Source organism: Mustela nivalis (assembly GCF_964662115.1).
Source record: "Mustela nivalis genome assembly, chromosome: 7".
Taxonomy (NCBI): Eukaryota; Metazoa; Chordata; class Mammalia; order Carnivora; family Mustelidae; genus Mustela; species Mustela nivalis.
Genome location: NC_139026.1, coordinates 133,084,884 through 133,099,834, shown reverse-complemented (window position 1 = coordinate 133,099,834; position 14,951 = coordinate 133,084,884). Strand labels below are relative to the sequence as shown.

At 44.4% G+C, this 14,951-nt stretch overlaps 1 protein-coding gene across 1 annotated transcript; it reads right to left on the bottom strand.

The window, feature by feature from the left end:
• On the bottom strand, positions 1 to 12,982 carry LOC309870361 (uncharacterized protein; the record flags this gene model as incomplete). The annotated part of the gene is made up of 3 exons (XM_082742492.1): positions 1 to 164; positions 12,010 to 12,310; positions 12,596 to 12,982. The coding sequence occupies 2 exons, from the start codon at positions 12,980 to 12,982 to the stop codon at positions 12,059 to 12,061; spliced, it is 639 nt and encodes a 212-aa protein (XP_082598618.1). The 3' UTR covers positions 1 to 164; positions 12,010 to 12,058.
• Between the last annotated feature and the right edge of the window lie 1,969 nt (positions 12,983 to 14,951).

Genomic DNA, 14,951 nt, shown 5'->3' with positions numbered 1-14,951 from the left:
TTCTTTTTATTTTTCTGGCTCAGAGAAGTGCTGGGTCGTTGCTTCAGGGGGACACAGAACAGCGTAGTCCTGGTGTCTCAGTGTGCTGATCACTATCTCTGGAGCCTGACTGAGGAAGCAGCAGGCAGCCCAGGCAAAGAGAAAGCCAGGAGAAGGTGCTTTCCCTGGGGGAAGAAAAAAGATGACATTTCAGGCTCTGTGCGAGGGAAAAAGACAATTACCCTTCAAATGCCTGGCAACCCCAAGTCAGCAGAGTTTTAGTGACTACAGTACACCAAGTAGGAACCGTATGGTACCTTCTCTCAGGTCTCACCATTTCTGTAAGTGTATGACAAGAATCAGGGACCAAATAGATGATATTGTGCCATTGCCGGTGTCAGTGTTTAGTCAATAGTTAGTAATTAAGAACAACTTCTTCCCAGAAACTCTTAGATTATAAGTGTTCAGGACACCATACCTAAATCTAAAATGATCCGGACCCCCTCCTCCCTCCAAAGGAAGAAACCAGGATTATTTCCTAACAAAGGGAAAAAATTAACATAAATAGCTCAGGGAGAAACGAAGGCTTTAAAGGCACAGAATTCGGGTAGGGACGCTATCCAAAGTGGTGTGGGGCAGGGGGAGTGGGGAATTTTCCAGAATGGGAGCAGCTGTGAGCTGTTGGCAGCTACAGGATGGGTGTGCTGGCTGAGAAAGTGGATACTGGTGGGGTATCCATGGCATCGACTACCTTAAACAGGTGTGGCAAGAACAGCATCAGGCCATGACCCGGTGCACAGATCAAGAACTTGGCCCCGCAGGGCAGTGGCGGCACGTGATCCAAAGCTATGATGGACATTCACTAAAATCCATTCCCAGCTCAGAATGAAAATCCTTCCTTTTGGGGAATGCAGAAGATCACATTGAAGCCACAGTAGGATTCTCAGGTAATGAATCAGACACATGTGGACCGGATGCCTACCAGCTCTTCCAAGCTTCATAACACAGAGCAAGTTACCCACTTCCTCTACACCTCAGTCTTCTTATTTATGAATTAGTATTAAATACACATAGACATATTATTAGAGATAATAATACTACCTTGGTTATGAGGTGAGGACTAAATAAGGCCTGTATTTTCACGAGCTGTGTGCATAGTAAAGTCTCTATAATTGGGACTTAATAATTATGAATTTGGAAGACAATTTTCCAGTTTGATCAGAATTGTAAAAATGCTGCCACGCCAGTGGGAAATCCAATAATCGTACCAAAACCTAACATAGCATGTCTCTGGTACTTTGTAGGTTACCCAGTGCTTTCATATGCTTAGTTTTATTGACCCCGTTTTATAGGAGAAGAAACAAAGTCTCAACATCAGGAAAAGCCTCTGGGACCACTGCCCAAGCTGGAGGAGGTCTCCTGTGGATCTGGCTTTCGGGGTTCTCACAAAGTCTCACCATTTGCTTGGAGGGCAGATTGGTCAGCTTTTCCAAGAGACTGGGTGATGTCCAAATTTCATGTCAGGAAGCAGGACTACTTAGTATTTCATCCACTGTGGGATGAAAGAATCATTTAATCAACAAGGAAACATCACATATTTAATGGCTTCCCGAAGGTTTCAGTGGATTTATCTGTGCTGCTGGCAGAGCGAGGCTCATTATTGGTCCTTACACAGGCGGAGCCCACGGACTGGAGAGAACTGTACCTTCTAGTCTGGGAAGCAGGATCCTTAAGCCAAAGGCAGCCAGAGACGGCAGGAGATTCAACTCAAATGACCTCTGCTTTGTCTTCCAACTCAGAAATTAGCCAACAGAAGTGAAAAAACCTAAAATGTGAATACACATTGCTTTGCAAAGTGCCATTGATGTCACAGCACAGACATTTGGAAAAAGTGAGCTAGGTCTGAATTTTCTCTTCAAATAGCTCAAAAGAAAAAAGAAAAAAAAAATAGGGCGGGGGGAGGGGAAAACGTTCATTATTTTAAAACCGCATGCCAGTAAACAACAATTTAGCTAACTTTTCCCCCTACTGAATATTTTTGAGCCTCATATAGTCATTCCTGTAGTAAAAAATACAACTTAGTCCCCAGAGGTGAGTAATTTTTTAAGTCACAACTTTCCTTGATAATCTGTTCCTAACTAAGCTTTATAATTTATAAATTATATAAATTATAATTTATAATTTATAAGTCACAACTTTCCTTGATAATCTGTTCCTAACTAAGCTTTATAATTTATAAACTATATAAATTATAATTTATAATTTATAAGTCACAACTTTCCTTGGCAATCTATTCCTAAGATTTAAAATAATTAATTATAATATAATTATAATTTATAATTCCTAAGCTTTACGATTCCTCTTCCAGGAATTCATTCTTAATATTGAACCTGGATCATTCCACTCAAATGTGTCTCTTATTTTGTTTTCAGAAAAAAAAAAAAAAGAACTAAATGCAACTGAATCGTCCAACTTTGCCTATGTGAAATATTGGTCTACTCGCCCAAATTGTCTCTGACGTAATTCAAATAATCATACATTCTTAATTTCATCTCTTCCTCAGGCATTATTGTTAATACATGGGTGATAGCTACTGTTTTCCAAAGTCCTAAATAATTGTGAGATGGTGTGATTCGGGGCTGGTGCAGTCTTTTCAAGTTCTGAGTCAAAGAGCCTCTGCAGGGAGCCTGATTCAGGGCTGCCTGGGCCACAGCCATTCAAAATATCTGGAAGGCTCCAGTCTCCTGTGAATATAGTGGTTAAGACTGTGGGAATGGAAGTGGACAGCTCTTGGGTCCGAGTTCGAGCTACGCCATTTACTGATTGTTCATACTTGGGTAACAGTGAACACCTCTGTGCTTAAGAAATGAGGCTAATGATTGTACGCCTTTCCTAAAACTTTTATTGAAGATGGAATGAACAAAACTATGAGATAACAGACGCCCCAAGAAGATCAGTGATTGTTAGAGCAAACTTCAGTTCTTCTTACCATGATGGAGTCATCTGCCGCGTGCCTGCCTTCTCGTGGTAAACGAAAGAATAAAAGATTTTGAGTTTTACACATATTTCTTTCTCACCTTCAGTGTTCCCTTTTGAATGTGTCAATGTCGTGAATGTTATTGACATCCCCGGGGCCAAAAATATATCTTGTGTCCCTTGAGTCATGGGGAGAAACTTCTGGCCATGTCCCATCCAGTCTGAAGTCCATCAGTCGTCTGAGTCCTTTAGGACATGTAGGAGACAAAGTAAGTCTTCTAAGAAACCTCAGTTTGATCGAGTTCAGTCAGGCAGCTTGACTTGGTAGAAAGTTTTTCCCTGTTTTGAGCTAAACTGTTCTCCATTATGATGATGCTTACTCATTGGTTCTCAGTTTTCCCTTAAGATCCCTAGATCCCTGAAGGATAGTCGAGGTCCCCTGCCACGGGACAGACCTTTCCTGTGGAAAACATCCATCTGGTCCTTCTGGGGCCCTTGTTACCATCTTCAGAATTTGATCTTTTTTTTTTTTTTTTTTAAGATTTTGTTTATTTACTTGAGAGAGAGCATGCGCAAAAGATCACAGAGGGAGAAGGAGAAGCAGATTTGCAGCCCAGCGAGAGCCTGATGTGGGGCTCCATTCCTGGACTCGGAAATCATGAGCTGAGCCAAAGGCAGACATCTAACCAATGCAGCTACCCAGGTGCCGCTAGAACTTGATCTTTTTTTAAAAGTAGGTATCTCAGGACACCTGGGTGGCTCAGTCAGTTAAGCAGCTGCCTTCAGCTCAGGTCATGATCCCAGAATCCTGTGATCAAGCCCCACAACAGGCTCCTTGCTCAGCAGGAAGTCTGCTTCTCTCTCTGCCTCTGCCTGCCACTCTGCCTGCTTGTGCTCTCCTCTCTCTGACAAATAAATGAAATCTTTTAAAAAAGAAAATTAAAAGTAAATATCTTCAATTTTTTTATGAAAATGATAAAAAATTACTTTGCTCTTAACCAGTGTGAATACCACTGTAAGAAAGGATTGTTTAAAAAGCTGATTACACACACACACACACACACACACACACATTTAAACCTCACCTTCTTCTACCATTTTGTGGCCTTGACCCTGTCATAGTGTTTCTCCATATTCCTTTTGTTTTTTTACTCAACAGGACTAAAAGAGAATTTAGCTGTTTGGGGCCAAGAAATATCATAGAATGCACTGAATATTGCCATTCTGCAGATAGCTTCATATGTGCTGTGTCTCATATGGAACAGCAGCTTGCCTAGGCATGCCCAGGTCCCCGAATTAATGGAGGTCAAAGACCGCCCATTCCAGCTTCCTCCTTCCCAACCCGTCTTAAAGCATATAACCACACAGGTAACATAGGAGACCGCTGTGGCTTTCTACAATGACAGAGAGACATTTTGGCTTGAACTTTCCTTAGTGTGACATGTGTTTACGGTTTTAGGGGGATCATTATTCGATGGGAAGAAATTGCTGAGGTTTGCCTTTCTGTTTGGTGATACAGCATCAATACAGATACACATATTTAAGGAAAATTTTAAAATAAAGAGAGTACTCCTACCACCGTAGTGGATGTTGGTAGTTGGACACGAAGAGCTACCACAGAGTGAAGTGTTTCTCAGCCCCTGGACCAGGTTCCTTCCTTAGTATTTTTTAAGATATTTTGGAGAAACAGTAAATAAGTTGGGAGAGCCTAGATGGTGTGTATGATCACCATTCTCGTGTCCTGAATGGGCAGAATATTAAATTCATGCCCTATAGAATAGTGCCCAAAACAGAGCTCATTATTGAGATGTCTCTGCTTAAAGATACACTGATGTATTGTTGCCAAAATGTTGTTTTATATAGAATATCTTCCCAAAGCTCAAGGCAATTTTGATTTCAGTATTTAGGAGAAATGGCAAGTAATTCAGCTAGAGGACTTCCTCGCAAGCTGAAAATTTTTAGAATTCTCAGAGTGGCTTAATCTCAGAAAATTCTAGTTTCTTGAGCCTCACCTCCAGAAAAGGCATTACAAATTCAAAAGCATAATATTGTTTCTTATACAGAACTGTAGGAATTTAAGGGAGACTTTCAACCACACTTTGACTACTGGGATTTCCCTCCTCTATTCCATGCTATTCTGTGAGCTTAATAATCTTATAAGATTCATTGCACTATCCAGCTGTTGAGATGTTGGATGTCATTTACTCACTCTATTCTTGACATGGCGTATTAGAAAAGGAAAAAAAAAAAAGGAATTGGAGTATAATGAGATTGAGAATGTTACCTTATCAACTTTATACAACAAGAAATCTTTTAAGAAATTTAGCAGTTTATTGTGAGTCTGTCCTCAACACCATATGGTGCATATTTCCAAATAATGAGATTGCCAGCAGAAATGCCACAAGGGCTTATTTTTGTCAGTGACTAGGAGGCCTCTTATTTATTCATAGGCTTTTGCCAGGAATTTTCATTTTCCCAGTGTGATCCGCGCAGGGTGGGACCAGTTGTCACATTCATCCTGAAAAACAATAGCAAGCCTATGTTTTGTTAAAGCCAAGGAAGATGTGCTGATGAGTATCAGTAAACCCTATGTCTGTGGCCACCGGTGGAGTCAAGATGTAACTAATATTATGTTTATTTGACCAAGACAGGGCGCCAAACTGGATAATTCTCCAATCTAATCTGAAAGCATCACACTTTAGCTGCTTATCTTGGTCTTCTTTCTGCATGGTGTTGAAAAGAGATGCTTTAATCTTAAGGCATAGCTTCCAAACTCTCCTACCTGCTTGCCCCATTGATGTGGAGAAAGATCCAAAAAGTAATAAAAAAAAAGAAAAAAATGCTTGCAATAAAAAAAAAAAAATTGAAAAAAGAAAAAAAGAAAAAATGCAAACTCTTGCAGTGACCTGGTTCTTTCCTAAGGTTCCTTCCTGGTCTATCTGCTTTTCCAAAGAAGCTTCAGAAAAAAATTGCTAAATGTGTGATCCAGGGCTACTGACTAACAAAAATAACAAGATCATTCTTGATGAGTAGATTAGATCAATTTTTAAAAATGTATTCACATAATGTCTGCCTAATGGAAAGCCCCCTATTGTGTTCCTCTGTGATTAAAGGGACTTACCCCAGAACTAACATGGGAACTTCCTGGTTACATAAAGTTTGCGCACAAGTTAAAACTTGAAATATTCCCCACCCAAGGGTTAACTGGCCGCCATACATTGGGCTTATTCTGGGTTTGACTTTTCTCTGGAGGTTTTCAAAATTTTTCAGCATCCACTCATACTGTGAAATTAGAGGTTTGGGTCAACTCAAGATTTACCTGATTTTTTATTTTTAAAACTATTGTTGGTTTAAAATCATTCTGGTTTTAAAGCCAAAATGGCCTCCTCAGCCACTGTTGTGCTTTTGGTAAGTGGACCTAAAACCCAAAAATCTGATACAAATAGTTTACAATTCTAGGTCCATTTTGCAACAGCCAAAGCAACAATCTCACAGAATGTATTTCAATAAAATCATCTCTGTTATTAGCCACATATGGGATAAGAACATATGCAAGTAATAAAATTGATCAAAAGACACACAGATCATTTGAAAACTAAAAAGTATACTTAGAAGAGTTAAGGACATTAAGATAGAGAATCAATAGATAATAAAGCTCAAGTATTTATTTCAGAATGTTCCACAAAACTGTTTCTCATATGGAGTGGTCGAGAATGTCAAAAAATGTGAGACAGCGTCTTACAGACCACTGTCCCATGCCATGGGTACATCCATCTACTGTTTCTGGCCCCTGCTGAAATAACCCTGGGCAAGGAAATACCACTGAGGGAGCTCATTTCAGTTTTGAACAGTCACAGAAGCATTTCCATATATTCTGCTGATCTCTATCTGAAATTTTCAAATCAACTTCCTTTACTCCTTTTCCAGGTGACTACTGTTCCCCCATCGGAGGGTAATTCTCAAGGCCTCTTCCCGAGGGTCTCTTTTGGGAGCCATGCATCCCTAAGTAGTTCATGCATTTGTTCATTAACTTATTAAGTAGTTATTGAGTATCTATTATATACTAGGCACTGGGGACTTTGTTATTTTAAAAAAAAAAAAAAAAGGCATAACTCTCTCCCTGAAGGAGGGAATGGTTTTTAGGTGGAGATAATACACAAAAGGAAAACTAACCATAAAGTGTGGTACACTTTGGCTAGACTTTGTGAGAGCCTGGAGCAGGGACATATTTGGGTGTGAAAAGGGGCCAGAGAAACCCTCTCGAAAAGAAGACACTTGAGATGAGTTTTGGTGATCAAGCAGGAGTTACCTAGGTGCTAATACTGAAAACAATAGCATTTGCCCTGTGCTAGGCCCCCAGCTAAACCCCTTACAGACATAATCTCATTAAATTCTTAGTAATATAGTAGGGAGTGATTTTTTTTTTTTTTTCTCATTTCATAGATGAGAAAACGAAGGTTTAAAAATGGTTAGTGTCTTCAGGGAGTAGCAGAGCTCTGTCTAGGAGCGTTTCTGGCCAAGGCAATGGCATACGAGCAGGTCTTAAAAAGGGTCACAGTCTAACCCGCTTGAGCCAAGACGGTGGGACGGTGCAGCTAAAACCAAACCAGCCTGTGCGGAAGCAAGGGTTGCTGACTGCCATAAGGAGGCTCCAGGCCAGCGAAGCAGAATTGATAAATTAAATATTTTGGATTTAACTCCACAGCTATGATAAACTCTTGAGACAGCCTACAGAGGACAAGAAAAACTGGAACGTATTTATCTGTGAAGACTTTAGTTTCTTTTTTATTTCATTTGAGACCTGGTGTTACCAATTTGCGTGACTTGAACACCACCCATTCCTCCAGGGGAAATGGCACTTCCAACATCCCTGATGCTCTTGGACATAAATCATGTCTGTGGTGGAGATTTCAGTCATCATATTTGAAACGCTAAGGAACCTAACCTCTCCAAAGCGGGGGGGGTCCCTCATTAGGGGTTTTCAAATGCTAACTAACCACGTTTGGAAAATCGGAGCCTCTTCACAGTGCACAGAGATTATATCAAAATGTTTTCAAGCAAATTAGACCATGTAACCCCTAGATAGGGCTTACCACGAAAAACAAGAGAAGAGTGTCCCTTTGTGTGTGTGTGTGTGTGTGTGTGTGTGTGTGTGTGTGTAGCAATAAGGATCTCCTTTCCTTTTCCTGAATGGGTGTGCAGATGATGAGTTAGGAATGTGGGGTCCTTTGTCTGCAGAACCTTGTGACACACTCCAGCTCCATAAACATAACCATTATCCCTCATGCCTCTTCAGTAGCTGGGCGGGCCCTGACCAAGAGAAGTCCAGGCCCAGACAGGCGGCCACATCTGAGAAACGAGAGCAGGACCGACAAAAAGGCCCCAGATGGCATCTTGTTTCCACGTGGCTGGCCTTTGGACACACTGCACATTGCTGGGCCCTGCTCAGGAAAGGGAGACTTTTTCCGGGCTAAAGACAAAACCCCAACACTTCCGAGGCAAGCGGACACATGGGAATGTCAGTGTGCCTCTCGCTGAGCAAGATCTGAAGGAGATCCAAGATCCGGTCTACACTCCTTTGGAGTGTAACTCCCTCAACTCAACACGGGGCTCGAGGGATGGCGCAGAGCCCTGTGGGACTCCTGGGCTTACGGAATCTCACAGCAGCTCTGGCCCCAGGCCCCCCTCCCAAACTACGGAGCACATATGCTCACACTCACATGGTTTTGTGTCTAATTTCAGGAGGTTCCTGGCCCTTCGCCTTTCCTAAGAAACTGGAGTCTTTCTGTGCAGCCTAAAATAAATGATCTCTGAGGGCAAGACCATCTCAAGAAAGTAAGTAATTTTTCTATCATTTCACCTCATTTCAATTCAGATTTTGGCTGAAAATCAATATAGAATTGTCTGACCTTTGGGGCATCCAGCAATGTCATCAACAGCCCTGATTTCTTTATTCTAGTGATGATTGACTGAGGTCGGAGGCTACCAGGCGGGAATGCTGGGGAGGGGTTCCTATCCCGGACGGGAGACTGGACACGATGCCACACACACGGGCCTTTCAACTCTTGAGTCCGTGTGCTTCCATTTGGGACTCCAGTGAAGGAAAGTGCTGGAGAATCTCCAGGAATCAAAGAGAGTTCATCTCCTCACAGGTGGATCCAAGTTTATCTGGAGAGACTTCAGGTCTCAACACGGAATCAACTCGAACACCTTGAGTTCCGTAGCTCCTGCCCCTCCAGCCTGCTCACTCCCTTAAGTCCCCAAATTAGGAACTGGAAGAGCAGGAAGCAGGCCTGGGGTCCAAATGCCTCCAGGACTAAGATTCAGAGCTGAGAAGTTGGGGATTTGAAGTCAGGAGGTCTACTTCTAGAATAGAACTGCAGTTTTCCTGTGTGGTTGTTTCCTCATCCCCGCCCAGCCCCAGGCAAAGAGGGAGTCAGCATTTCAAAGATGATTCTTTGAGGTGCCCCAGTGGCTCGCTTGGTTAAGCAACTGCCTTCGGCTCAGGTCATGATCCTGGAGTCCTGGGATCGAGTCCCGCATCAGGCTCCCTGCTGGGCGGGGAGTCTGTTTCTCCCTCTGACCCTCCTTCTTCTCATGCTCTCTCTCTCTCTCATTCTCTCTCTCAAATAAATAAACTCTTTAATAAAAAAAAAAAGAGCAAAGATGATTCTTTGAAGATAACAGAATAATAGAATGTGTTTATAAAAAAATAAAACATACATATACAACCATTAAGACAACGCTGAAAGCAGACCATAAAATGTTCATAATTACTTTTGGGTTGTGAATTCATTGGTATTTTGGGGGTCTTGTATTTACACATATCTTTATAGGGTTAGCTTCTGTTTTCTGCAACAAACATTATGACTATTTTCCCATAAGAGCACTGACAATATTTGTAGATACAAATTATGATTGAGAAATGCAAGCCATCATTGTTAGAAGGTCAGACCTGGTAGGACGACTCAAGACCAGATCAAATAATTCTAGGGAACAAGGTGCTCTGGGGTTCTCTGGATGCCTCGAGATAATCACCAATGCCACAAAACGCATTGTCACACACCCACACAATTTCACAATCCACACACTGAATCTTACCGGATGTTGGGGGGGGGGGGGTGCGTCAAAACACAATCTGAACACATTAGACTTTCAAATACAATGACAGCCTCTCTGAGATAGAAAATCCATTCTTGATTTGGGGATCCATACCTTCGGACACTCTCTTTCTCCTAGCACAGTTTCAAACCTCTCCTCCTTCAAGAGCTTCTTTATTGCCTCAGGCAAGGTTGGGAACAGCGAGGCTGGCCACCGCTTCCAGTTTTATTCTCCTGGCTACAGTCTCACGCAGTCACTCAGACCTCCTACTCCAACTACTCCAATCATCGGCAACCAGCCCCTGCCTCTGTTTCATCTTTCCCACAAGATCCTTCCCACACCTGCCAAAACCAGGTGTCCGTCATGGGATGCTACTGCCCCATGAATCACCAGCTCTGTGTGAAACTGAAGGGCAGGTGCCCTGCCCCGAAAGCACCGATTTCCAGGCAAGCTGTTTCCAACATGAGTAATTTTATATAGAAAGATCCAGGAAAATTAGAAGCAGGAACTTCTTCTTCTTTAAGATTTTATTTATTTATTTGACAGAGATCACAAGTAGGCAGAGAAGCAGAGAAAGAGGAGGAAGCAGGCTCCCTGCTGAGCAGAGAGCCCGATGCGGGGCTCGATCCCAGGACCCTGAGATCATGACATGAGCCAAAGGCAGAGGCTTTAACCCACTGAGCATCCAGGTGCCCCAAGAACCAGGAACTTCTTTACTTAAAAATGTGCAGTGATTCTCCCAAGCAACTGCACATGGGTCGATCTCGATTTATATGGTCTCATGACAGCCCCACTGCCTTTCGGACTGGGCTCTCTGGTCCCTGGGAGCACAGATTGCACCTTCTACCTCCCCCGAATCCCCCACTTCAGTTATCGTCAAGCTGAGCACCGAGTACATAGTTTATAAATTCTTCTTGGCCCAGCATAGCCATGGTCTATGATCCCTGTAAGGGTATCAGGGGAAAGTTGCAAAGGACAGAAAACGTTTGACTTGGGCTTTGAAGCCCAGGGAGAGATCAAACAAATACAGACGTGAAGGAGGAGCCTTGGAGGCAGAAGCACAGAGAAGGGAGAAGCAGGTTAGGGAGGGAGAAGCACCCCCCCCCCCCATGAGTCTAGAGGACTTGATGAGGTGGGAAGACAGGAGCTGGCTTCCGGCAGGAGGTGGGGAGAGCTGGCTGGGGTTGGGGGGGGGGGAGGTGGAGGAAGCTGGGAGGGCTTCCTCTCTTGGTTCCTTCTTTCTTTCAGGTCACTTTCCTGTCGCCCCGGTGACTACAGGTTCTGCTGCCGCGATGTGAGTCACTGCCTGTCTTCTATTCCCCCGGCCTGAGAGCGGCCTGATGGAGGTGAGGGCTGTTCCTAACATGTCCCTTCGCACGCACGTTTCAGTCATTAGCAACAGCTGAGATCCGGCCTGCTGTGTCACCGGCTGCCACAAAGCTGCCCCCAGAGGTGCCACCGACACTCCGACCTTGCCCAAAGACAGGTTCCTGCCTCAGGAAACAGGACAACACACTCAGGAGAGACACACAAAGAGGAAAAACAGGAGGGAAAAAATTGCAAGAGGTTGACCTGACCCTTCCCAGACAGGGAGTGGCTGTGTCAAGCCCAAGATTTCCCTCAAACATTCCAGAACAGTCAGAAAGAAAGAGGAAGGGAGAAGAGAAGAGAGGAGAGGAAAGAGGCTTAGTTTCTTTTTCTGTCCCTTCCTAAGAATCTCAGTGGGTCTGTGAAAAGCAAAGAGGCCTATGCGCTTGAGGGAATGATTAGGGAAGCAGAATTAGGCTTGTGCAAGCCAGGAAGGAGTTTCCCCAATGGTATCATTTGTAAGATTTTTTCCGTACAATAAAGCGTCAACTAGACCACAGAGCTGTTGGAAATGCACAGACCCTGTCCTTTGAGTGTGTAAACGTGGCTCGTAAGCTTCGAGTAAGTGGTGGCAGTTAGTGTTACCTTATTTCTCTGGGCAAATACCCCGGGGGGTGGATAGATCCTTGGGATTTCACACTTTTTCAGTCTTGTAGTCAGCAGATACTTGTTGAGTGGCTACCGTGTGCCCAACGCCACTGTCGATCCTGGGAACATGGCAGTGAAGGGCTCGGTTATCATCCAGGGGTGTGAATTCCTTTAACCACGTCTTATCCCGACCGTCTCCTGGGCAGAGCCAGGAAGGAAGGAAGCGAGAGAAGAGTGTGCGGGGAGACATCATGGTGGTTCGAGGTCCCTGGGACCTGGCCGTGGGTTGAAGGGAGGCCTGCAGATGGAAGAGAGAAGAAGAAAGGGCTTGTTGGAGAATCTGAGGAGCAGCGTGTTGATTTTACCATTCTGTGTGATACTCATCTTAGCTACAGCCAGGACATGGGCAAGAGTCAGCCACTCTGGTCCTATGATCCCAAGGGAAATTGTCCCAAAGCTCACATGTTAAGCTTTTTTTCTCTTCTCCCCCTCCCTCTCTGAAACGGGAAATCAGGAAGCAAGCCTCGGCCGGGCAGGGAGGGACAGGAGGAGGAACAGCGGATTCCTGCTAGGAAGGTCCTACCTTGCTGTCGGCGGTCCTGTTCCTTCTCATCGCAGAGTCCAGGTATGGAGGAAGCAAGCGGGCCTGCAAAAGGCCAGGTAAGAGGGGCAGGGGCCGTGCTGCAGGAGGAGCCCAGAAGCTGCTCTCGATGCTGGCTCCGGGACAAGGTTGATTGCCCTCACCTGGATCTGTCTGGCAGCTGGGGCTGCAAATAAGGCCTGGTTTCAGAGCTCCTTCCGGGCACCTGGCAGCTTCCATGGCACCTGATTGCCGCAGAGCCTGGAAACCGGAAATGGAGCAGGTGGCCGGCTGGAGGTGGCTCAAGGTCAGACCGATGCTCGTGAGCGCCAAGATGTGACCTCCACACAGCGAGCCCTCCAGGGGTCCTGAGAGACTTTCTTGTCTCATCGAAGGAAACAGGAGGGTTTGACATCATCATTACATTATGCCCTAGGCACTGCTGGGATGCGGTTGGCTCTGCCAACAGAATTCAGTTCCAGGCCAACCGCCATTCAAGCTTTATGATGTAAGACCACAAAAACTGGAAAAATTGCTTTTGGGCAAAGGCCACATTTTTGGTGTGGCGAGTATGCACATGTGGGGAAAACATTGGGGGGTAATTTTTCTTCATTCAGTACTCTGTTTTTGTTTTGATTTTTAAAAAGATTTGATTATTTATTTGTCAAAGAGAAAGAGAGAGAGTGTGCATGCACAAGCGGGGGTGGGGAAGCAGGCTCCTCCTGAGCAAGGAACCTGGTGACACGGACCTCGATCCCAAGACCCTGGGATCATGACCTGAACCGAAGGCAGACACTTAACTGACCGAGCCACCCAGGCGCCCCCTCTTCATTCAGTACTTTGAAGTGTCAGTTTCCCTCACTAGACCTGACTTGTTTAGGATGAGCGGTGAGTTCCAGCTGACGATCTATTTCAGAAATCAGAGCAGCCTTGACCGATTTCTGGTTGAGGTGTACTTTGGCTCCTTGTTGAAGCATGTGTTGAGGTTGGAGCCCGGCATTCCTCATCCAGAGCCTTCCCCAGCACAGCCAGATTACCCGGGAGCCTGGCACCGGGTCTGTTTGCACAATGCATTTTTAGACTCTGAATCATCCCAGGTTCTCCCCCTTGGTATCCCTTCGGATTAAACTCAACGGCATCCTAGTGCCTTAGCTTCTCCTTGTACAGACAGGTTGATCTCCCAGGCTTCCCGGGCACCCTGCCTTGAGGAAAAAGAGAGGCCCCTCAGATAAAAGGGTTGCCTACATTAGACGCCCACTCACCTGGGACGACCAGGTACTGGTAAGAGGCTTTTTATCACTCCCAGCCCTTCGAAACTTATACAAGGCTGCCCTAGGCGAAGTGGTGAAACAGACCCAATTCATCCAAATTTGTTCTCTCTTTCCTTATGTCAACACTAGCTAGCATTCCCTTCTATTTACACTGAAATGTAGCTTCATTCAGCAAGCGTTCATTGACATTTATTTTGCCAAGCAACGTGTGCCAAGCACTGGTCTGGGCCTCGGGGATGAGGCAGTGAACAAAATGGGTGAGGCCCCTTACCTCCTGGAAGGTGTACAGAAAACCTGTACATAGTAGTGAACTATATGAGACGTTAAATACTAAGCAGTTAATATCCATGTGCTGCAGAGCTACACGCCCGCCTGGTAAGGAAGGCATAAAGAAATGCAGAAGAATGACACATACGCCACATCAGGAGCTCACCCCTGGGAGAGGAAAGGGGACATGGTCAAGAAGAATGCCAAGGGGCTCCAGTTCTATTGCTAAGGATTTCTCAAGCTGAGCAGTGGGTACGAGTACTTTGAAACAATGATTTGTGCTCTTTTGCATATCTTAAATCATTCATTACACTTAAAATCTCAGTACTGGATACAAAAGTGTGTGTGTGTGAGGATGCTCGTTGCCAAGCTATCCGCAGCAGTCAAAATATTTTAAACCGAGTGTCCAACAAGAGAAAATTGGTTAAGTGAATTATGGTGCAGTGTAAAAAAAAAAAAAAAAAAAAAGGCAAAGATGATCCTGTGAATGTTACTCTGGTTGTCCTAGGAAACTTAAGTTACCTAGTTTAAGGGAGCTAGCTGCTGCATCTACCAGTGTAGGGTGGAAGATGACAGAAACTTGGTGCCTTGTTGGAAATTGGGAGTCCTCACATTTTGTTTTCCCCAGTACTTTGTTAAACCTGTGGTCAGTAGAAATGTGTTCACGAGTTAAGTATTCCTGAGGATTTAGAAACGTTCAGTGAGCACCGCACATCATTTTCCCATCACAGATTATATTTAACTCTTGAGCAAGAAGATTCGAAGAAGGACGGATTTGAGAGGCTGAAAGGAGGTTCCCTACAAGAATCTAAAAATCTAAA